General features: G+C 35.3%; 4 protein-coding genes across 4 annotated transcripts in view; 3 read left to right on the top strand and 1 right to left on the bottom strand.

Annotated features, from left to right (window-relative positions):
• Positions 1 to 84: 84 nt before the first annotated feature.
• LOC145907097 (DENN domain-containing protein 3-like) lies at positions 85 to 6,322 on the top strand. The gene is made up of 19 exons (XM_082994532.1): positions 85 to 223; positions 289 to 358; positions 455 to 502; positions 957 to 1,236; positions 1,301 to 1,412; positions 1,475 to 1,606; positions 1,666 to 1,743; positions 1,797 to 1,937; positions 2,296 to 2,453; positions 2,511 to 2,675; positions 3,169 to 3,265; positions 3,396 to 3,480; positions 3,929 to 4,012; positions 4,131 to 4,350; positions 4,583 to 4,731; positions 5,108 to 5,253; positions 5,341 to 5,489; positions 5,623 to 5,753; positions 6,195 to 6,322. Exons 1-19 carry the CDS (start codon positions 119 to 121, stop codon positions 6,320 to 6,322), a joined length of 2,478 nt encoding a protein of 825 aa, XP_082850658.1. The 5' UTR covers positions 85 to 118.
• Positions 6,323 to 6,929: 607 nt separating this feature from the next.
• LOC145907096 (DENN domain-containing protein 3-like) lies at positions 6,930 to 9,063 on the top strand. Its single transcript, XM_082994531.1, has 8 exons — positions 6,930 to 7,008; positions 7,096 to 7,217; positions 7,282 to 7,427; positions 7,493 to 7,635; positions 7,990 to 8,117; positions 8,265 to 8,450; positions 8,667 to 8,785; positions 8,949 to 9,063. The coding sequence occupies exons 1-8, from the start codon at positions 6,930 to 6,932 to the stop codon at positions 9,061 to 9,063; spliced, it is 1,038 nt and encodes a 345-aa protein (XP_082850657.1).
• Positions 9,064 to 14,204: 5,141 nt separating this feature from the next.
• Positions 14,205 to 17,120, top strand: LOC145907501 (ras-related protein Rab-13-like). Its single transcript, XM_082994914.1, has 6 exons — positions 14,205 to 14,332; positions 15,615 to 15,675; positions 16,032 to 16,170; positions 16,398 to 16,487; positions 16,703 to 16,801; positions 16,865 to 17,120. The coding sequence occupies exons 1-6, from the start codon at positions 14,224 to 14,226 to the stop codon at positions 16,958 to 16,960; spliced, it is 594 nt and encodes a 197-aa protein (XP_082851040.1). The 5' UTR covers positions 14,205 to 14,223; the 3' UTR covers positions 16,961 to 17,120.
• A 2,054-nt stretch (positions 17,121 to 19,174) lies between these two features.
• Positions 19,175 to 24,089, bottom strand: part of LOC145907094 (DENN domain-containing protein 3-like) — a 30,925-nt gene continuing 26,010 nt past the window's right edge. The window contains exons 16-28 of the mRNA XM_082994530.1: positions 23,804 to 23,955; positions 23,551 to 23,699; positions 23,258 to 23,376; positions 22,031 to 22,123; positions 21,823 to 21,918; positions 21,409 to 21,639; positions 21,200 to 21,321; positions 20,990 to 21,135; positions 20,780 to 20,922; positions 20,163 to 20,293; positions 19,904 to 20,083; positions 19,534 to 19,652; positions 19,175 to 19,461 (exon numbers count right to left, since the gene is read on the bottom strand). Coding sequence (XP_082850656.1) covers positions 19,359 to 19,461; positions 19,534 to 19,652; positions 19,904 to 20,083; positions 20,163 to 20,293; positions 20,780 to 20,922; positions 20,990 to 21,135; positions 21,200 to 21,321; positions 21,409 to 21,639; positions 21,823 to 21,918; positions 22,031 to 22,123; positions 23,258 to 23,376; positions 23,551 to 23,699; positions 23,804 to 23,955 — 1,784 coding nt within the window. The 3' untranslated portion in view covers positions 19,175 to 19,358. The remainder of the gene's footprint in view (positions 19,462 to 19,533; positions 19,653 to 19,903; positions 20,084 to 20,162; positions 20,294 to 20,779; positions 20,923 to 20,989; positions 21,136 to 21,199; positions 21,322 to 21,408; positions 21,640 to 21,822; positions 21,919 to 22,030; positions 22,124 to 23,257; positions 23,377 to 23,550; positions 23,700 to 23,803; positions 23,956 to 24,089) is intronic.

Genomic DNA, 24,089 nt, shown 5'->3' with positions numbered 1-24,089 from the left:
CCGTGATATGAGTTGTTTTGTGTTTATCTAAAATCTAACTTGTTTTGGTTGTTGTAGACGACAGGCAATTGTAAGAAATGTTATGTGATAACGTTCATTAAGAACACTACACTTTACAATGTCTCAAACGAAAAGGTTATATCCACTGGAAGGCCGGCTACTGAAGAGTACAATGGTCATTGGGATGAATGAGGATACTGGACTGAAGATGCGCAGTCAAATGGTATTGCACAAACTGCGTAATAAAATTGTCTTTTTATATCTTTTCCTTTTTTTCTTTTTTTCCAGATAGATGCAGACCCATACAACGACAACATGTTGTTTGAAATTGATTTCATGCCCAATTTTATGTTACAAGGTTTGTTTATAGAATAAGTTACATTATATGCCTGAAATTGACATTTTTCGGCCGCACATTTTTTAAAATGCAATCAACAATTACTATCTTTTACAGAATTCTGTGAAAGAAACTCCGATGGTATTCTTTTAGTTTGCTTACCAGGTAAAATACTTTAAAATATTCACGACAAGGAAAAGTATTTGTGCCGAAAGTAAATATTTAAACCAGGGGTGCACAAGACAAAGAGTGATGTGTACAAAAAATTGTTGCACCCTTTCTAAGGCGTTGTAAGCATTAGTGTGTCCTCTTTATTGTTTTGATGTCTTAAAACCTGTTGCACAAGAAGCATGATTGAAAGTTGTTTGATCAAAAACAAATACAAGTTTCAGAACGAAATGTTTGTAAGATGATGCTAAAATCAACCGCCGGCTATTTATAAATCATGGACGTTTCAAATTCAGATCCGTGATGTCTTGTGTTGTGCACTAGTAATATAAACGCATGTGCTCGCTAAAGGCAAGTTTAGCAGCATTCTTTCGTGTTCGTCTGAAGCTGCAGTATTTCACTGTAAATTCAATTCAGACATACATTCTAAAAACAAGTATATATTTTCCAGACAACACCAAAGTATATCGGGACGAGCAAACCAGCAAAATCTATTTCAACATTTTAACAAATGATAGTGGTGTAAAGGAATACGTGGCTATCTTACTCATGTATCAACCATTTTATGCTTCAATAACCTTACGAGATCAAAATGAGGAAACTTCCATGTTCTGGTCGTTAAGCAGAAATGAAACCACTGACTTAAAACAAACCAGATGTTATGTGCCATTAGCAATCTGTTTTGTGTCGGATTTTCCATACTTTGAAAATCTTCGGAAATGTTTATCCTGGTGAGATTAATCACCATTTATTTCAGATGCTTTTATTTACTTTGCTACAATTTTCACTTTTTAGTTTGTCTGGGGACATTAAATCTCTCTCTGACTTCAGCGGCTATCCGGATGTTCTTCGAAAATATGTTTCTTACCTTTCTGCTGTAATCTGCCCCCCACCATCTTTGCAGATTGTTGGTTTATATTTTTAGCCTACAAATGAACAATACTAGTTATTTATCATTGCATTTTGCAGAATTTTACGCTTAGAGATTGTTATTTTGTGATGCGGCCACCAAACGAACCAGGACAACTAAGTTTTGATCCTGATCTTGATCTCCATCTTCCGATTCAGGTTTTTCTACACAAACCCCGAACTTTACTACAGGTAATTTATTGTATAAGTTTTTTAGTTTTTATTGTGGTTTAACATTCTTATTGTTTCAGATTTTGGCTTGCATACTTTTGGAAAAACGTCTCGTGTTTATATCAAAAAACTATTCCCTAATCTCTCTTGTCGTTGAGGTGTGTTGTTAGGTAAATAATTTAGTAGTTCTTTTGAAACACTTTTTTTACAGGCGCTTCTATATTACATTCGCCCTTTTAAATGGTGTTCAAATTATGTACCGCTTCTGCCGAAGGAGAAAATCGACCTTATTGAATCACCCAACTGCTATTTGATGGGATGTCACGCAATGCACAGGCATGAAGTAGAACAAGTAATTAACGACAATACAATATCGCAAGATGCATAATTACGTGCAGGTTCTAATTGAAGCTCATTGAACCAACGTTTTGTCTTCTATATAATACTTCATCAGGGTTTTGCCATGGAAAACGAACCTTTAGCACAATAAACACCAGGTTACTTTTTGTCGGAAGGTCGGCCACTTTTAGAATTAGATTATGTCTGGCAGCAACAGCAGCTCAAAGTTACTAACAGATTGTAAACAAGTGTAGCTTATTCATGCCACACCGTCGCGCATCAAATCTATGTTGTGTTCAGTCTGAAATGTGTAACATATTTTTTTAAATTGTTATTTTAGATTCTTTATACATAATATTTTTCACTCAAAGATAACAAACGACCAGATTATTATCGATTTGGATACAGCCGATGCTTACATGTGTCAATCCTTTGAATCCGCAAGGGCAAGCCAAACACAAGTTCGAAATTTAGATCAAGCTCTTGATCTGAATTTACCCGAAAGGGTTATCGACGAAGTTCTTGAAAAGTAATTTTTCCATTCGATCTATCTGAATTTGAACAAAGCTGTAAAAACTTTGTTCAGATTGTCGCAACTTGAAAAGAAGCGAGCCTCACACAAACTTGATAAGGTAGAATTGTTGGTACCTGTGACGATGAAGGAAAAGCAACAAAACGACATGGAAACAAGATTGGTTCAAAACCAAAATATTCAGGCAGTTTTTATTGAAATGATGGTGGAGCTTTTTGGGTGAGTGACAAAGTTGAAAGGTTTGAGATAGAAAAGTCACAAATAACACATCCGTTTATTTACTATGTTTAGCTTTACTGAAATATAAAATGTATTATGTAAGCTGCAGACAGATGGCCACTGTTTTGACCTAAAAGGTCTCATCATTGCGTTATTGTGTCACGGGGCCTGGTTGAGAATTGCTTGGCCATAGTGTTTCAACCTTGATTTCTCCGTAAGGTTGCACCTAGCTTGGTGCCCAACGGATGACGGTTATTATATGCTGACCACAAAGTGGAACTCTTTGCTTGGCCTTTGGTCGGCAAAGTCGTCTGATAGTCACACCATCTGCACTGATGAGAAAGGTCGAAACAGTGGCCATCTGTCTGCAGCATATACACAATTCATGTTATTGGCTCCACTTTGCTTATTATAAAATGTATGTTGAAATAAATTGAATCTATATCAACAGTTATCGATACAACTTTCTAAAGGACCTAAATTTCATCTTTAGAAATGTAGTAACCTTTTTGGATTGGGAAATCAACCAGTTTCGCACAGATGAGTTTATTGACTCTTCGCCACATTCTGTTCGTCCATTTTATCATAAGGTATAGATACAACAACCTATGTGATGTGTTCAAACGCATATTTTCTTGTTACATTAATTATGGCGTCTTTAAATCATAATGGTTTTAACCAAATATTTTTAACAAAAACGTTTCTTTATTTACATTTTAGGTTTGCGATACCATGATGTTTAAATGCTTTGTAAGTGGTCTTCATACCGAAGACACCTTTTCCTCGGTTGCAAAACTTGATCATGGTACGTTCTCTCCACGCTTTGTTACAAATTATTTGATGGTTGTTGTGGTTTATTGCATGTACCAGTGGTTAATTCTTGTGTTTTTTTTTTAAATTAAGTATGTAGATTAATAAACTAGTTTGAATCAGTTCGAACCAAGTTCCCCTGTCAGGCTGTGGAGTCACGATATGTATTTCTAGGTTAAGTGAACACAGCCATCTTGCATGCAACTCAGTTGGTTGATAAAAATATATTTCGTGTAAAGGCATCATCAGTTCTCCAACTTATCCATTTGAATAATTATTGAATTTAACATAGAAATACATATTTTTATTCTTATTCACATTTTTTTTACGTTATTTGCAAAAGTTTTTTTGCAATTCTATCATCTGTTGTAATTATATTTTCGGTTTAAACTTGCATTGAAACTAACATATTAAAATCTGCATAAGATTTTCTAATCTTTTAGGAAACATGTACGACCTACTGGGAAAACAAACCCTCAAAATTTCTTTGCCCTCTTCTCGAGTTTTAAAGACAAGTTTTGATGCAGGTGCGATTTTATTTAAATGAAAATAAATTTTTCAAGGTATTAACAATGCTATGATAAATGTAATTTTCTGTTTCCACATTCAACGCTTTACAACAATCTGTTTACATCAATTTACCAGAATCATTTTGTCGTCAAAACATCGAGATTGTTGATGAGATTTTGGAAACACTTGACGGATCCTGCAGAAACCAAAGTGCAGAAAATAAAACTCAATCTCTTCATCGGGCAGCTTGTCTAATCGTCCGGGGAAGTTACCGTGTGGCGGTTGGTGATTATCATGGTGGTCTCAATGATCTATACAGCACTGCTCATGAAGATTATAGAATGTTTCCCAAAACGTAGGTTGCTCGTTACCATAGAAACTTGCTCATTATCTGTACGGCATGTTCTGGTCATATTTCATTTAGTACTTCCCAACTTCATATTTGCTGCAATAGAAGATACGAAAGTTGTACAAAAAAACACACAAGTATGATAATATACGGCACTGCTTCTGTTAACGTTGTAAAAAGGAAATATTACAAAATAATTCCTGTATTAGATTTTTCTTCTTACACTCATGTGTTTCAGACAAATAGAAAAAGTCGTTGGAAGTTTATCAGATGAAGACCAAGCAGAAGTTAACAAGCAATCTTACAGCTTTCTTCACAGAATGACTACTAGTCGAAAACCGATCTATTTCAACCATGATAATCTATATAACATCTACAAGCCACTAGGTTTGGTTCAATTCTTTCTGTCTGCTTTATATTGGGGTGTATATGTTAATATAACTGTTCATGGATTAATTACGTTTAGGAGAAAAACTGATTTGTTTTATATTTTGTCTTTATATGCGCAACACCATTCCAGCCGACGCAAATATCTTGTAAAAAGATAGAAATCAGTACCAGGAAACCTATGATGTTTAAAACGATAAAGTTATAGTCTTGCATTTTCGATTCTACTATCATCTAGAAAGACTAAGTTGTTGGTTTGGGGGATTCCCTTTGCAAACTACATACGGCAATCAAACTAAATACTACAATACATAAAAGAATTTGAACGATGTAATTTAGAACAGAAATATTTTGATTAAATTATTTTCATCTGCAGATTTGACCCGATTTGCCGAAATTTTAGAGAGAGGTGATATTACCAGTGACCGTTCGGCTGTTGCTGGTGTATTTTCCGCCCTATCTTTTGATTTGGTTAAAATTGAAGCAGATGTTTTAACAATATTTTTTAACTCAATAAATGAGGTAAATATGCTTTGTTTCAATTTACCTTATAGCGTAGAAACAAACGTTTAGACATGTTGCTACACATGGTCAAAATATACACAATAGACTCGTCGTGAAGGTGAACAGATTTTGCAGAGTTTGCTCTCGGCAGGGTACAAATACCTTGAACTCAAAAGTACAAATGATATTCTCAAAGTATCTCCTGTTGTCACATCTGACCAGGAAGCAGGTCGACTTATTCTCACGACAAAGAGGTAGGTTGATAAAAGAATGCACAAAAATTATTGTCAAACAATTTACTGTATACAGTAGTTTCAGTCAATTTACCTTAATTCCGTCGCAGTTGTTTAACTTTGCTTATACTGGTCAGAAATCAAAAATTTTCAGATTAATCTTTATCAATGCGGAAGATTGCAAATATGCAATTGAACTCACTGAGATTGATGAGTTAAAAACAACGCATCGAAAAACAGGTTTGGGAAGAAAGGAGCTCGCATTGTCAATCCACAGCAGTAATGGTATGTAACATGTTGAAAAACACAGGCCTACACAGAACGGCAGACATCACAATGCTGCTTGGCTGAAAATACATTCAGACATCAGGGAAATTTGCATTGAAGTGCATTCAATGTAACTTCAAAATTTATGCTAGAATAACATTATTTGCAAAGATTTATTGTAATAGAATTTGTTGACGCAAGTTAATTGTGCAAAAGCGGGTGACAATTTCCTGTATAAACACATTATTGGCGAAAGATACTAAAGCTGGGAATTACTTATAGTTTATTATGTGTGATAGCAGCAAGATTGTAAATGGTAGGCAAACCCATCATAGGAACCTGAGGATAAATTAAGAAACACGTGCAATAAATACTATCTACTCACACATTTTATTCCTGGATAATTTAATCTTATTTTTCATTCACGTTGAAAGCATCGATACGGTTTTTACACTTCAGACAACAGAGACAGAGAGTTTATTGGTCTACATCTGCAACGCGAGTTGTGGAAAAAGCTCATTAATGAAATGAAAGCCGGCATAAAAGTTTCAAAAGGTAAAATGTTGCCTTTTTTTACTTTGATGTGATTACGATGGAGTTGATGTTGTGAATTAACGTAATTGATATGAATACGTTGCAACCGTTTTGGTGTAGCTTTAGTTTGTTTCGACAACATTTTAGATCAAAAAAAACACAACGATGCTCTGAACACCGCTGCGAGGAACGTTAAATTGGCAAATGCAGTATATCTAGCGTATGAACAACTGGAAAATCAGGAAATCGGTATTATACAATAAATATTACATTACAGGGTTGTGGAGTCGCGAAATAATTAGGTCAACACCGGCCCCGTCACAAATATTCAGTATAGTTCAGTGCAAATATAAGGATTCTAATCCTACTAATCTTGTTTTGCAACAATGGTATTTGATTTCACTCCACAACCCTGTTGCATTTAGCCGAGTTATTGATAGGTAAATTGGTTTTAAAATGTTCATCATTTTAAATACTATTTTTACTCTACTTTTCATATTGTACTTGGACAAAAGACGCAGCAATGCAATGGGTTGACAAGTTGTGTAAAACTTCTAATTATCAGCAAAATGAGGATGAAAATTTACTGTCAAACAATAAGGCAAGTCTACATATTTAATTGACAAACGATAATTGCCTGCAAATACTATTCCTTTCCAGATGTTGAAAGTCGTCATCGAAACGTCCCCAAAGGAATTGGAAAAAAGTGGCATTTGTAAGATTATATACAAGCCATCAGGTAAAATTACGAAGTCTCATTTTAAGAATAAAATCAAAATATTAAGAAAGTCGGTGTAATAAAACAATGTTCTTTCTCTATTAAAAGGTGCAGACGACACAAGCTATTTGTGGGTTGCATTAAGTGCTGGTAAAGTACGACTGGTGAGCACTGGTACATGGGAACTATATAATCGACCTATTCAGGATTTTAAAGATCAGTCCACATTGGTTTGTAAAGATATTAAGTTTATGAAAATTCACTCAATCTAAAGCTACTTCTCATATTGTAAAGAGAACAATTTGCTTTCTTCCTAATGGTGAAATTTGGGTTGGAAGTGACGACAACTGTATTTACGTCCTCAGTACTGAAACTTTACAAACAAGCCGAATTCTTTGCGATCATTCGGCCCCAGTTGTCTCTGTATTTACATGTGGAACGTTAGTTAGTTTGCAATATCATTTCAAACCAAAAACTTAAAAAATATTTTTTTTGCCGGGGACAGAAAAGTGTTGAGCGCCTCCAGCGATGGTCAAATTGTAATATGGAACAAAGAGTTGACGAAGTGTGAAACAAACATTCAAGTTGTCACATCACCGAATATTTTCATATCAGCTGAAAGTGTGAACGATGGCATTATATGTTGCTGTAAGTAATTCTATAAAAACTGAGGGAGTGACCAAGATTGTAAAGTTTAACCTGACCTAATTATCCAATCATTTGCTTCGACTTCCCAAGAAAATGTGGATAATCTTTCAAATGCATTGAATTTTGCTTTGTCCGATATAATCTGTTATTATATATCTCACTTACAAGGTGTTTACTAATACGTTAGTGCAAGTAAAACAGCCATGTCATATGTCATAGTTGTGCTTATAGCTTGTGCACAATAAGTTAAAGTAATAAAGGCTTTATTTCTACATGCCAAGTCGCCGGTTACAAATGTTGTGTAGTGGGATTGCAAATTTCTAATTTAACAAGCTGGGTTTATAACTTACCCAGGTACCAATGTTTCAATCGACTTAGTTTCGCTAACTGGTGAAGTATGTCAACGGTTGATGCTGGGCAGAAAAGGGAAGCAGTTCTCTGAAAATGAAATCACTTGTTTAATGTGCATAAAAGATGAGCAGGTAGATGCAAGTATTAAATTTTATTCGTTTCTGTCTATGTAAACCACTTTTGTCGTAATCCTTGTTTCAAACATATTATCAACTCGTAAAAAAACAATAAAAGTTTTAAAGCTGTGTTGATGATATTTTTACGCATTTTCTACCTAGATTTGGGCTGGAGACAAACATGGTGTTTTGTACGTTTGGAACCTTGAATCATTGATTGAAGAGGATCTTGAGGAAAACTCTTCCTTTTCGTTTCTGGGTCAACTCAACAGCAAGCCCAGTTTCACTCTGGAGTTATTTGGGGATTGTAATAAGGCCATCACCTGCATTACCGAATGCAATCGAACCGTATGTTCAACTAATTAAATATTGTACGTTGCTACATCGGGTGGTATAAGCGAACAAAAGATTAATTGCTAATGAATTTTCTAACTTTGAAGCAGTGCAATTACTTAACCTCCTTAGCTTGACTGCCAAACACTGATGAATATACCAATCGCAAAAATTGATTGTTGTGTTAAATGCAAAAATGTGTTGCTAAGTGTAAGGTCAGGTTTGATGCAGATATGGGTTGGAAATGCTGGTGGAATGATAGCTGTATTTAACAACAGCATCCATGGTCTAGAATTTGTGTGTGAAGCTCACGAATCAAGAGTGACTTCATTGTGTGCAGTACAAAACAGGTAAGAAAAACAACTGTAAATTTAAGTTTGCGTAGTCTGCATAATTATAGTTTATTGTGTCAATATTTTAGTGACTATACTCACAACAGCCTAGAATATCGGCAATAGTTTTTTTCCAGGAGACTAATTCACAATTTCATGTTTTTTTCTGTTTAATCAATAGATATGTTGTGAGTGGTTCGTCCAGCAGTAATGGAATAATACTTGTATGGAACGCTCCTTTGCGAGATATAAAGAATCAAGCTTTCAGAGATCGTAGCAGTGGATTTTACATATAAGTGTTAGGACCAAACGATTGCAAATTCACAGTGTGTTTTTTACGACGTTAAGAGTTAAGCTTTGAGCAATGAATGCAGCGTTGTACACAGACTGTATATTTCCACTTTTAAAACATATGTGTAGTGCCAAAAACTAACCAATGATTTCTTACAAAACTAAAAACATTATAATTTAAAATGCAAGGATGTCTGCAATCGGTCACGGTAGTGATGAGAGATTAAATATTGTGTCCTGGTGATTAAATGCTTTTGCAATTTAATGCGTTAAAAATCTTTTACAAATAACAATCAAATTTAGTTGCTGTAAAAGGATTCCTACATCCGCTAGTACTTCAAAATACAATCGATTTGATTTGCATAATGCTAGTTTTTCTTTACCAGTGTATGTTTACCAAAGTAGATATTCCACTTCTTTTGCTTGTGGACTTCCTTTCATGGCTGGTGGGTTTAAACTATTTAACAGTGGGTTCTATGTAGGGATAAGGTTTTTCTCTACAGTTTTTGGCAGTAAATATTATAAGCCAAAATTTTTTAGGTCTGCGATCCGCTTAAGACGCATTACAAAAGCTTGTTGTCTAGTCGACGCCTCTGTCGTACAACCATTCTATATCATAATTTCATCGGCTGGGACCACTTAATTATGTTGTTTTGTGGCCAATGCTGCAGCTGTTGGTAAAATGATTCGGGCCAACAATTTCTGTCACATACCTCAACAAACAGTTACAGCCCTGTGGCGCGGCCAACAGGTTTAGCCAACCTCGATTAGTGTACAGTTACAACATCTATAGAGAATATATTTGAATGTGAGAAACTGATAAGTCCAGAAGAAATAGTCATTTGACGTGTTATGTCTAATAGTGTAATAAAGTGCAAATTTTACGAGAATTTTAAAGAAACACATTTTTTTGAATATTTGAACATTTTTGATTCATTTATGGATAACAGTTTCTCAAATGCCAGTTCAATTGGCGTTTAGACATTTAATTTTGGCCCTCTAACAAAACAACCTCATACACTTACATCGCGAAACCTTTCAGAAGATATAGTTTCCAAAATCTGAAATGATCTTTGGTGTATTACTCGATTGATGAAAGTTATTTGAGGTTCGATTTATGATATTTTAGCGTAAGTGAGACACACCAGCACCACCAGGTGACGTTTGAAAACTAAAACACTCCTTAAAAAGATGTAGCGATTACTATCCGATTACTATCTATAATTTGTGTCTGGCACTGCACCTTTTATAGTTTTGTAACATGCTTTAGTGGGGGGGAGGGGGAGGGATGATCGCCCAGTTCGTTCCCTTCTGGGATGCATCTCTACCTTTGTGTGGCACAATCATTGGGGGAATAACTACCAGATTGCAAAGGGAAATTTCAATGAACGTCAAAATCGACAAAAGCAACGAAATAATGCGGAGGGTTGTGCGTACACACCAAGTCTGCAAATACCAAAAAGGTCAAATCATCGCGAAAAAGTGTCTCTGACTCCACACATGAGAGTGCAGTTTTATGTGACTGTGTTCAAAATGATATTGCGAAGTGCTTTGTCTCATTTACACTACAAGAAATAATTATGATATGCCATAATATTATATTTGGACGTTACGCTCTTGTCTCCGGACCTGCTGTGCCCCGTAATGTTCGAAAATGTTTGTTTGCAAATCTGGTGGTAAGTGCAAGATCTTGTCAAAAGTAAATACACCCTTTTACACTCAATTTAACATAGGAATCTTGCTGCAAGCAAGCCAGGGTATTGTACCTCTTCCACTGTTCAAAAGGAAGCCTCTGTTTACTTGTACATTCTTCATATGAAATGATATTGAATGGGAAAGATGACAAATCGTCGTGGGGTGTCACGAAGCAATGGATCAATATCGCTGTCGCTCTACAAAACAACAAACAACGTATAAATTGTAGTTATGTTTCAAGTCCGTTTAGTTTTTACTACAGCATGAGATTTACAAAAACAAAAAACTGAAGTAACAAGTTTAATGTAAACTTGCCAACTTACCGTTTCTTGTTTTAACTCGTTTACTTTGTTGACTTGAATTTCGCAATGAATATTTTAGTTGCATACCATCATTTTGGTCTTCATCACGCTATGCATCTACCCTCTACTCTCTTTTTAATTGGTTCTTTTGCGAACCTGATAGTCCAGCTCGAAACGCATTGTGCGGTGCTTCCGCTGACCAAATAAACATAAATAAAACAGCGCGTGTTTTCACTATAACCCCATAAACCAATCAACAGTTTGAAAAGCTGCGTGAAAATCTCCCAGCCGGATCGAAGAAAAACACCCGACAAGTGCCCATCCCCATTGCACTTGGCTCAACTTAGCCTCATCCTCTTAATGAAGACGGCCTACCTTAACCTCAACCTTTTGCGGATTGAGCTTTGTGAGGATTTATCCTCTTTCATCCTCTTATTACTGATTGATCTCGATTTGTGAATATTACTACTACGGTTTGTCTCTGTCGTGTTTTTAAAAGTTCATGTATCACGTTAGCGATTATAAATGCTGTAGCAACAAGAACACCCTGTCCCAGTAACTGTTTTATTATTACACAGCTAAATAATCATAATAGGTCGAAACAGCTGCCATCTGTCTGCAGCTCAAATTAACATCAACATCCGTTTGCTGCCCTTGTTTACTTGTTGTCCCCTGTTTAATGCAATGTTATGCTTAAATCAGTTTTACAATGTTTTCGATTCCTCCGCATGAGGCTTGCAACAAGCACTCACACGACCAAAGCGCCTTCTATGACGTCACGCAACAATAATCTCGCTTTCGCACGATTTCGTTCGCAGCGGTGCGACTTTGATCAGCTGTATCTCAGAAAGCAGTCGCCGTATCAAGGTACTTTTTCGCCAAAAATGTTTTAAAGTTATGAACATCTCTTAGTTTAATTATTAACATGTTTTATTTTTCCGCGTCACATGCAATTTTAAAGCAGTCAATTCACTTTCTTAATTATATAAAATAGAGGATTATATCGCCCATATTTTTAACATTTGTTCCTATTTTAACCTTAATGTGTAAATAACTTCGGCCATCCACACTTCAAACTTGGATTTTTTTATTCTGCACCATCCAGATCTGCTCATTATATTTGTATATTATTTTTATTGCAAGAAATTACACAAACATTTGAATCCTAGTCATTCGTAATTTCATTTTTCAGAGAACTCCCTTCACTTTTCTGCCGAGCATCAACCGTTGACATACTTCACCAGTTAGCGAAACTAAGTCGATTGAAACTTTGGTGCCTACACATTTATTTTAAGTATTTATTAAGTAAAATAAGTTGCACTGCATTCAATTTTATAAAATTCTTCTCTTATGTTTTGTTTCTTTCTTTACTAAAGGTGTAGGTTTACTTCTGTTTGGTTCCAGATTTACGTGATACAAACGTATCAGTTTTGAATATTATGAGTTGATCGATCTAAACGCTGTTACGTTAAATAATTTTGTTGCAGGGAATCAGTTTTGAATGAATATTATGAGTTGATCGAACGCGATTAAGTCAGTTGTCACGTCACTTATGCTAATGGTAACACGCTCCCATTCGCAGTTTAATATTTTCCATGGACATATTATTGGCATGACCAAACTAAAACACATTACATATACCCTTTCACAGAGATCTGCTGTATATTCGTAGTGGTTAAACTGTATGCTGCGCAATTGGCAATGAAAGATGTATTTTACTAATGCAATGAAAACTCACCAAATTTGAACTTTCACTATTTGTCACCAACAGCTACCATCTTTGAGGTGAAATCCACGCCTAACAATAACCGAGAATAAACAAATAAAATTTCTCTGTGGGTAATTTTCCACATAAAGAATTTTCGCAACAATGTTGTGAATTGCTATGAATTGCCTGAAGTTGGTTGAATACTGGCTGAATAACGTATATTTACCTGGTGCAACCGAATGCGATTCGAAGTCGGTCCTTTGTGCATCTTGTATTGGTGAGTTAAATACCGTCTGTCATGTTACATGTGTGACTGTTTGCTAATATGTGCTTGTTTTTGTCTAGTAAACGTGTCGCAGTTCGTTAACTGTGTCGCAGAATAAAAGGATACTGTTCTTTGCTGTCGGTGCGGTGGTTAATATCCAGTAGTGCATAAACATAAATAAGCGAAAAACTTCATGACCAATATGTCAACCCTTTGCCTTTTTCGTATCTACACCGGCAAGACTCCTTGCTAAGTTTACCGAGATCAAAGTGACGTAAAACCATCAATGGCGAATTCTCATCAGATAGTTCTAGATGTGTTCCTCTGTAAATATGACAACGTTTTTTTGATCATTGTCGCTAAACTCGAATGATGACAATATGCAAAAAATGTTGCGGTTGATATTTTGCAACAAAGAAATACGGAAAAATCAGTATATAGAGTTAATTTGTTTTTTTCGGCTCCATATTGTTCACCACTAATGTACATAGTTTCGGCAAACTACACGCACTCATGCAGAAACTTTAAACAGAAGTTTTTTGAAAGATGTATTCCATCGTTTTTTTGTGTGTTTGTGTGAGCCTCTTACGAGAAGTGCTTGTCACATCGTTTGCGAGTTCCTCTTCCATAAACGTCTAGCTACAACCAGTTTTATGAACCCGGTAATGTGTAACCAGCCAAGCAGATCGCGTGTGTTTTGTTAAAGTTACAATATTTCACCTTGGAACAAAGTTAGCGGCTGACGGAGAGTTACTTTTTCTGTTAATACTGAAATTTCCTAATTAATGACAGGAAATATCAAAACTCAACGCACTTACATTTGAATCCAGAAAAAACTTTATTGTCTCCTAAGATTTAATGACATAAAGTATCAACGGCTACCTCCGATTGAAAATGAAATTCAAACGATTTCGGTGTTTACTCATAACCAGTTTGTAAACTGTTGGTGAATATTAACCGTATGTGCGCAAACAGTCACTAACCAATCACACAAACTATGTCGAAACAAGGTTAACAATTTATTGCAAAGTGAATTAATGATTAATCTTTTTCATTGTGGCTGATAGTCAGTGCGTTACCAAGCAGGGTCGAGAAAAGATATTGTGTTTGTTAAAATTGCGTGGCCATTTAATCAAAACCAATTGGGTCATCATGTTTTGGGATTAATGTTACAGGCAACAAACAGAATTAGGTGATGACGTCATATAAACTGATTATTATTGGTGATCCCAAAGTTGGAAAAACGTCTGTGATGCGACAATTTGCAGATGGTGTGTTTAGGGGCGAGTATGGAGTTACTATAGGTGAGTTTTTTGTGTCAATTTAAAGCGAAAAGAAGTTGCCTTAAATATTGTTGTAAGTTTGTTTGTGAAACAATGGTTTGCACAAAATATATTATTGCAATTCTTAAATTGTTTGTAATTAATTCCGGGAATCAATCCCCTTTCTTTTACAGTCGCTGTAAAGATTTCCATGTGTTATATTTTATGACATAATCAGCATGGAAACGTTTATTTCCGCAAGCTCAAATTAGGTACCTTTCATCAAGAAGTGAATGTTTCAAAAACACGCCTGCACACGGCCTTTAAAGTGATGTAAAATCACGGTTCAGTCGCTGCGCTTCGAGGAATAAAATTTAGTGGCAAATCGATTCTTTGTTTGTCCATCGTATTGTTCTTAGCATATGTAGCACATGACGAGATATATAACAACTCCTAACTTTACATGACAAATGGTATTGGCAAATCTTGATTTTGCTCAGTTTAGTTTGCATTTGTTTTAATGGTCTGGTGACAGCAGCATGTCTTGTAGAGAGGGAGAGGTCGCCTATATGACAGCATGTAGCTTTGTGTGTGTGTGTGTGTTGTCTTTCCTTCTAAATGTGCCGCAGTCAGGCCCTGGAACAGAAAGGCGCAAGTAATTTTGTCGTTTGGCCGCTGTGTGTCTTGGTGGCGCTGATGCTCTAACCAAGTTCTTACCTCGCTTGTAATGGGAGCAGTCAATTGTTTGGGGAAAACTCGAGCCTTCAACTGCAGCAAATCAAGGCTGTTGTTAGAATCCAATTGCAGCTGATGAAGATATCTCAAGCGGATAGCTTTAGTAGATAATATAGACTAAAAGTGACCTGAGGTTGGTGTGATGAACCATACAAAACAATGATTAATACTTAATACTATGTGAACTTTGTGCAACTATACGTTTCAAACCCAAATGGATTCAAATGCGTGGTTTTGTGAAGTATATGTGTGCATCAGAGGTCATGGTAAACCTTGTCTAAATTTTAAACCCTTTTTCTGCAGTTTTTTTAGACACCAACGATGCTTATTTAAGCGAAATATATTAATGTTGCTGACTGATTTTATTGACTTCGGAAGCAAAACGTTTCCGTGCTTTTTGACACCTATATTGTGGTATTAAGTTCTTATAGGAAGATAATATTTTACATTAAGGTTTGTTTACTTGGAAATCCTGCAAAATCATATTGACTCAGCAAACATGTCTTGTTACCAATTGTAAATTGGTTTATTCCTGTTTCTTTTGTTTCTCGTTTGATTTCGTCAAGATTGATACATGTTCAAATTTTAGGCATTGACTTTGTTACAAAAGACATGGACATTAATGGACAAATTGTGAGGGCTCAAATTTGGTGAGTTAAATTTAAATTTTACCTTTATGCAATATAACTCACACAGTTACGTTGTCAACTTATAAGAAATTTGATAGCTTAATATCAGTTTCTGTGGATACATAAATTCTGTCTAGGAAAAACAACAAGACATATAACACAGGAATGTAAATATTTAAACGTACAATCAAATAAATACATTTAATGACATAAAGCACCACAGCCATAAAAACGCTTATGCCTGTGCCTCGTCGTTGTAGTTATGATGTTGCAAAACCATTTCCTATTTATTTCTTTAAATGTTTTGACCACAAGCTTTTTGAGAGGATTATTTCCTTTGCAATTCAAAAATAAATTACTTTGTTTTGTTACAATAGGGACACAGCTGGTGGTGAAAGGCATCAGGCAATTACCCGAGGGTTTTATAGAGATAGTGATGGTGTTTTGTTACTTTACGACATCACAGAAAAGGAATCATTCCTGGGTGTACAGAAATGGTTGGATGACGTCAAAAGAGTTAAGTGTGACGTGACTTATAAAATATCGTTGTACTACTGGTTGGATATTTTTCAAAGCTTTTGTAATATTGAAATTTTAAATGTAAAACATCCAAATAGGATCTTTGTAGTTTTCGAGAATATTTTTGACTACCACTATACCATATTCGTGTATTAGGCAATTAACCTTCATGGTCTGTATTCAGTGTTTTGGACATTTAATTTTTGAGGTTGTCTGCTATTTAGTTTTGTGGATCATCACGACAATGTATGCTGATTGGAAACAAGATTGATCTAGAGAGTAAGCGCAAGGTTACAGAAAGAGAAGGAATCCAGGTGAGCAATTACATGCTACACTATATAGTGAAGTTCATCAGCCCTTGAATTGTTAAGTTGTGGTGACAAGGTTGCAAGCAGTTCTGCAATTTGCACCATTCTAAGTAAGAGTATAGTGCGCGTTTTACAAACTTCGTGAATATTTCTTGATATCCCTTATGTAGGAAACAAAGTACAGCTGCATTTTAAAAACAAAAAGTTGATTATTTTGTTAGTATGCAAGAAAAAATGAAATGCATTTTTTGGAAACAAGTGCCAAATCCGGAAAGAACGTACAGAAAGCCTTCAAGACAGTTGTTGAAAACATAATACAAGTATACTTGGATACAACAGCATGAGTTTGTTTTATTTCTTGAATAATCACAATTTATTTGTAGCAACGGGGAGGACGTGAAGAGAACACAACAGAAGGGGGTATACAGCTTGGAAATGAACGACGAAACTCGAGCGGAAAGGGGGGAAAGTGTTGTTAAAAACTTATTGTTTGCTTTTGTATAAGTTCGTAATTTAAAGTGTGTAGGTTTGTAGTGTTTTCTTTCAAATCAAATTATTCTAATTTAAATAAACTTAATGATCGTTCATCAGTGCGTATTTCTTAAAATAAGAGTGAAATTACTTAAATGAGTTTATTGTGACAACCGATGCAATAGCCACGCAAAGGACTGCATAAAATGCTGGGTTTTGTAAAAACTTTGTTAATATTTTTGTCTTTTATGTCATGATTTAATTACAAAGGTCATAATTGTTAACTTGAATTCAAAATTAAGCATGGACAACAAGTGAATTATATACAAGGGCACTGTTTCGACCCTAAAATCTCGCTTAATATTATTACCCCCATAGGAACAAGTGATTTTAACTCTTCCTAATTTTATGCCAATGTGAAGTTCAGTCTCTATAGCAAAATGTTTGTTTGTTGTTATAACTTTTAAGTATGTTAACTAATAATAAACTGATTAGAGGCCTGACCACTTAGAGTATATATAGAAGTTTGGAATATTTCATTAAGGTTTTTGCGTTTACGTTAGACAGAATTTGCTCATATTGACGTGAAAAAATTGTATCAGTCCTTAATTTACAAAAAATATAAATGTAATGTGTACATAGTTTGCAGTTTCAATTGTAATCGTGTGATGTATTATTAACGTGTATAAATCTGGTTGACCAAATCGCCTGTATTTTAATTTACATTCGTCCAACTTAAACCTGCTGGCTTCACTCGTATATTTGTTGGCTTGAAATTTTCTTTTGTGAAACTTTATGAGGTGAACAGACAACTTTCTGAAAAATAATTCCGTTTATACGACTTCTTTTTAGCACATGGGCTACAACAAGGAAAGTAATAGATTTAAGACATGACCACGACCTATGTTAAATTTGATTGGAAATGTAAGTGAGCCTAATTAGTCACAACAACAGCAAATCGCTTCAACCAAGCAAAAAATTGAAAAAAAATTGATCGACGAACTTGTCAACAATTGCCAACTTGTAATTTGTATTGGACGTTTTTCATAAAATTTGCTTTTATTTGCAGACTTACTGCGCCACAATTCCATAAAGAGCAAACAGCTCACTTTCTTAACTTTATAATTAAAACCAAGGATGCTATGTCGCCCATAATTTTAAGATTTGTCCCTTTTTCAACCGAGTTTAACGCAGACGACAAATTGTTTAAACCGGGATAGTCACAGCTAAACCGTGACGTATGGTATAGGACTGCGCTTTATGAGGGCGTTGATTTTTTTATTTCGTGTCGAACATCTTGAGAATAAATGTCGTGCGTGTCAAATAGTAAAAATGTCGTATCTGGTAACTAACGCATGAGAACCGCCAGGTTTATTTCAATTACATGATGCTTGTACTTACATAAGTTTAGAATTCACGTTGAAGTAACGAAAAAATAATTACTTTTGCAAGTTGTAGGCTGCTATGTCTCTTTTAAGGTCCGATTGAACGAAAAATGGTACTAGTTTCGTAACAATGCAACATGTTCGGTAACAATGCCACGTGTTTGGCAACAATGCTCCATGTTTGTAAACAATGGTTAGTTTAACGCGCTTATTCACTGAACGTTAAAGCAAGTGTTGGTTGGTTTTTACATGGATTTTGTCCAAAAATTTATTGCGGTTGCGTTTATTTAGCAATCTAAACAGTCAAATTTAATTTGGGTGGGGATCCAAAACGATGATGCCATTGAGTTTTCAACACTACGTAACCTTTCAGCTAAATGCTGTTGTTCGATAATGACTTGAAATACAAATTTACCCCCAAATAATTGTTTGCGGTTTGAAATGTTAATAGGAGAATCGTTGGCGTGAATGTTGCAAGATTGTCGTTACCGATATGTTAGGCTAAATTAAGTTATTACAGTAATTCAATTTATGGACTTTTGTAGATAACAATAGCGTTGTTCTGTTCGTAGTACCGCATACAGGTAACTTAACATTTATTCACGCCGCCCGTGTCGAACTGTGGCGTCGCGTGTCGAACACTTGGAATGGCGAAAAAGGCATACATCGACACCCTGTGCTTAATGGTTGATTAACTTCGACCATTCACAGTTCACACAATTGTATATTCTGTACCACAAAGATGCGCTTATTTATTTGTGAAATATTTTAATTGCAAGAAATTACACAATAATATCCTACTACAGATCGTTACTTGCCTACGTCATGATCGCAAAATATCAATTAGGCTACTTAGATTTCAATAAAATCAGCTCAGAGCATGGCATGTTTAAAAGCAAAATAAAAATGTTTTTATGCATAGCACTACAAAATTATTGCAAGGAGGGCAAGACAACAGAATGTGGATGTTTGAAAGCTTCCAGGAAATTTTTGATAGACAAAATGGTATCAAACACCTAATTCAAAACACACTGCGCTCTCTGAAAGCTTTTTTCCGGCTGCTTCGTCGTGGAGAACCCCATACATGTATTACTCCATCGCTAGACGAACCACTCACAACATATCTAATAAAACCACTTTATATATAGAAGAAAGCGGAACTTTAAACCAAGTTGTATTCTGAATGGTTTCCTTACCTGTTTCGTACTGCACACAATGAAGTTACTCTTGTGTCGTGAGCTTTAAAAACATATTCTATATCATGATTGCTGTTGTTAAATACCGCTATACTCCCAGCAGCATTTCCAACCCATATCTGCAAAAGGTTTACACACTTAAACAAATTAGAACTAGACATTGTAAGGGATTAATATAAGCTGACTTGTGCGTATTATAGGTGTATGAAAAGCATTTGCCCAATTGCTAAAGATGTCGCTCACATGAAAAACGAATATTACAGCCACCAGGAATGATTGGTCAATATGCAAATGCAATGTTTTTTTTACATAACTTTACATCATGTTGCAAAAACATTGATCGAGATTTGGAAAACAGAGATGAACATACTGCGTGATTGCATTCGGTAATACATGTGATGGCATCATGATCACCCTCAAATAACTCCAGATTAAAACTGGGCTTTCTATTGCGATGATCTCCCAATGAGGAAGAGGGAATTTCCTGGAGGTTATCTACGTCCAATTCTTTCCAAATGTACAAGACACCATGTTTGTCGCCAGCCCAAACCTCGAAAAAAATTGCACACACGGAATTTAATAGATGTAATTGTTTTGCCATCTGCCTTCTTTCTAGTCTTTGCATCTACCTGCTCATTTTTTGTGAACATACAACAAGTAATTTCATTTTTTTCAGAGAGCTCCTTTCCCTTTTTGCCCATTATCAACCGCTGGCATACTTCACCAGCTAGCGAAACTAAGTCGATTGAAACTTTAGTGCCTACACATTTATTTAAGATTATATTAAGTAAAGTAAGTTACATTACATTAATTTTAGAAAAGAAAAAAATGACTTGAAAGTGGTTTTGGTAAAAACAATGAAAACCAACTTTTAGTCAACATTGCACTGCAACTATGAGACTTCTCACAAAAGGTGTATTTTGGCAGAAGGCAACTCCCTTATTTCCCGCCCTTAGTATTATACTATTATATTTATGGTTTTTAATGTGTCCCAAATGTCGTTGGGAATTGTGAGCTTTTCTACATTTTTTTTCGCACAATACGCATAACCTACAGACAAACTAGGATTTTAACTCAATGGGTTTGAAAAGCAATTTACTTTTTGTTCAAAAATTAAGGCAAAAGATTGGAAAATTATGTCAGTTTTAAACTCACGTTCCTGGTCACTCCAAGTTTATGCTATTGGCGTTTGTTGGTGAGAGTCTCAACTAAAACAATTTTAAATTTTTATACACAAGTTACTTACAGCAACATATAATGCCATCGTTCACACTTTCAGCTGATATGAAAATATTCGGTGATGTGACAACTTGAATGTTTGTTTCACACTTTGTCAATTCTTTGTTCCATATTATAACTTGACCATCGCTGGAGGCGCTCAACACTTTTCTGTCCCCCAGCAAAACAAATATTTTTTAATATATTTAGTTTGAAATGATATTGCAAACTAACTAACGTTCCACATGTAAATACAGAGACAACAGGGGCAGAGAGTTCGCGAAGAATTCGGCTTCTTTGTAAAGTTTCAGTACTGATGACGTAAATACTATTGTCGTCAGTTCCGACCCAAATTTCACCATTAGGAAGAAAGCAAATTGTTCTCTTTACAATATAAGAAGTAGCTTTAGATTGAGTAAATTGTCATAAATTTTATATCTTTACAAACCAATGTGGACTGATCTTTAAAATCCTGAATAGGTCTATTATATAGTTCCCATGTACCAGGGCTCACCAGTCGTACTTTACCAGCACTTAATGCAACCCACAAATAGCTTGTGTCGCCTGTACCTTTTAATAGAGAAAGAACATTGTTTTATTACACCGACTTTCCTAACATTTTAATTTTATTTTTAAAATGAGACTTCGTAATTTTACCTGATGGCTGGTATATAATCTTACAAATGCCACTTTTTTCCAATTCCTTAGGGGACGTATCAATAACAGCTTTCAACAACTGGAAAATGAAACCAGGCAGTAACATGTTGCACACAAGAAACATTAACAAAATACTTGCCTTGTTTTGTGACTGTAAATTTTCTTTCTTAGTTTGCTCGAAATTTGAAATTTCACACAAGTTGTCAACCAATTTCAACGCTGCGTTATTTCCTGAGTAAAAAAGAACGTGTACAAAATAATTTTGAAAGACTATATGTTCTACGTTTTTTGAGGAAACTTTGCCAAATTTTTAAACCTACAAAGAGGCTTTCTTTGCAAAAATCATTAACTACACAACCATTTCAGGTAAACCTGTTGCTTGAATGAAATAACAATCTTTATTATATATTATACCTGTATCCATGTCTTTTGGATACGCTTGATACACTGCATTTGCAAATTTTACGTTTTTCGCAGCAGCATTTAGAGCATCGTTGTATTTCTTTCGATCTAAAATGTTTGTGGTTACAATCGCTAACTGCACAGAAAAAGTTTCAACAAATTCGTACTGATTATGCTAATACATCAATTGAACTTTGACTGCAAGAAAAACATGTCTAACCTATTGAAACTTGCATGCCTGCTTTCATTTCAGTGATGAGCCTTCTCCACAACTCACACTGCAGCTGTAGACCAACTTCCAACTTTTTTTTTGCTAAACAAGTATATAAATAAAACAGCTACTTGATGTCCGCTATGCTAATAGAAATTTAAATATGAGCTATTTAGTGGCCACCAAATGTCAAAAGGTTGTAATGGGCATGGTGGGCACTTGAGTAGGGGTGAACGTAATAAAAAAGCTCAACACTCAATTCATTGCACACTTTAGGAATACATTTAGAATGGCGACTGGATTGCAATTGGAGTTTGGTTATTGTATAAACAAACAACTATTTTTTGTAAAACAAACAATACGTTTTTATGGGCTTGTTTCCAGTTTAAACGACTTGGTCTGCAAAACAGTCATTTTTATTAGCATTGTTAAGGATAATATCGGACCCTAGTATGTAATAATTCTTTTCAGCCACTACAGTATCCCCGTACTGCAAATAGGCGACTTAAACAAACCTCCCAATATTCTCTTTTGTTGTATGGTGTCTGTTGTAAGAATGCAGGGCCGCAGTTTGTAGTAAACCAGTTACTATGTGTGTAGGTTACTGCGAGGTATTGAGGTTGTGGCCGTACCGTAAATCAGTTAATACTAAACGATTCAAGTCTACTTACTTGGGTTTGGAAAAAGGTACCTATGTGGTACAGTCCAAGACCCTTTAAAATCACTAAAAGATTGCAACTTTGAAACTACATGGTTGTAAAATGAAGTAGATGTTAAATTTCGACCAACTTCCTTCCACAAGTTGGAGAAATGAAAATGTGATTCAGCAAAATATTTGAATTCTACGTTAATTTAAAAGGTTTTGGTCTGGTGATACTGTTATTCACCGTCACAAGTTTGAAGAACTAAAATACGTAAGATGTTGCGCATACGTCTGAATGACTGTATGATATAAACTCAAAAAACGACACCAAATCTAAATATCAACACCGAACGCAAACATCCACACCGAACCCAATTATCGTCATTCGATTGCGGTTCGCATATCGCATGCACTTAGTAAGCGAATTCGTTTTTGATCGATATCGGATCCAAATTTGAGAGCTCAAATTACAGGATTACAGACTTGCGTAAATGGCCTCGATTTTTTCTGAATGTTATTTGTTTAGCTGAATCACTTCACCTGGTCTCTCGGTAAGCTTGTAAATATTGCAAGGAGATGAAAATAGCCCTTACCATCTCCTTTGATGATAATTTTGAGACTTATCTTTTTTCTTTTTGAAACAGTTTTTAACTCCTGAATTTCATTGAGCCATACCATATACTTGCAATCTTGTGGATTGATGAAAATTAATCTGAAAAATCAAAAGAAATATTCGGTCGGGTCTTTGATATTATTAGAACTATAGGAACCATTTTTTGCAGGTGATAGTTGGACAAGCTAGTAGGCAATGATAAAAACCACAGAACTAATAAAAAAACTCTAATCCTTGTTCCAATATGTTTTCTGCATTCTTTTGTCAACCTACCTCTTTGTCGTGAGAATAAGTCGACCTGCTTTCTGGTTTGATGCGACAACAGGCGATACTTTTAGAAAATCATTTGTACTTTTGATTCCAAGGTCTTTGTAACCTGCCGAGAGCAAACTCTGCAAAATCTGTTCCCCTTCACGACGAGTCTGTTATGTACATTTTGACAACTTGCAACAACATGTCTAAACGTTTGTTATTCCAATCACTTTGTTTCTACGCTATAAGCTAAACTCAAACAAAACACCTTTACCTCAGTTATTGAGCTAAAAAATATCGTTGAAACATCTCCTTGAATTGTGTCCGAATCAAAAGATAGGGCGAAAAATACGCGATCAACATCTTGTTGATCTAATTGACTGGAAATATCACTCCTTTCTAACATGGCTGCAAATTGGGGCTTTTCTGCAAAATAAAGTTTGCCGTGAAATACCCAAAGTTAGTTAAACAATTTTGACATCAATCAGTAATATTTGCGGCATTTGTGGTAGTCTGCATAATATCTAACTATGTGTTTAGTAACTCAGTTCACATTCCAC

This window comes from Ascidia mentula, chromosome 6, assembly GCF_947561715.1.
Source record: "Ascidia mentula chromosome 6, kaAscMent1.1, whole genome shotgun sequence".
Classification (NCBI taxonomy): Eukaryota; Metazoa; Chordata; class Ascidiacea; order Phlebobranchia; family Ascidiidae; genus Ascidia; species Ascidia mentula.
This window is presented reverse-complemented; position numbering and strand designations above follow the sequence as displayed.

Coding starts and splice junctions, on each gene's coding strand:
- LOC145907097 (XM_082994532.1), top strand. CDS start 119: ATGTCTCAAACGAAAAGGTTATATCCACTGGAAGGCCGGCTACTGAAG. Junction 2,454..2,510: donor ATCGACGAAGTTCTTGAAAA/GTAATTTTTCCA, acceptor AACTTTGTTCAG/ATTGTCGCAACTTGAAAAGA. Junction 4,013..4,130: donor AAAGACAAGTTTTGATGCAG/GTGCGATTTTAT, acceptor TCAATTTACCAG/AATCATTTTGTCGTCAAAAC.
- LOC145907096 (XM_082994531.1), top strand. CDS start 6,930: ATGTTGAAAGTCGTCATCGAAACGTCCCCAAAGGAATTGGAAAAAAGT. Junction 8,451..8,666: donor TTACCGAATGCAATCGAACC/GTATGTTCAACT, acceptor GGTTTGATGCAG/ATATGGGTTGGAAATGCTGG. Junction 8,786..8,948: donor TTGTGTGCAGTACAAAACAG/GTAAGAAAAACA, acceptor TTTAATCAATAG/ATATGTTGTGAGTGGTTCGT.
- LOC145907501 (XM_082994914.1), top strand. CDS start 14,224: ATGACGTCATATAAACTGATTATTATTGGTGATCCCAAAGTTGGAAAA. Junction 15,676..16,031: donor ATTGTGAGGGCTCAAATTTG/GTGAGTTAAATT, acceptor TTGTTACAATAG/GGACACAGCTGGTGGTGAAA. Junction 16,488..16,702: donor CAGAAAGAGAAGGAATCCAG/GTGAGCAATTAC, acceptor TTATTTTGTTAG/TATGCAAGAAAAAATGAAAT.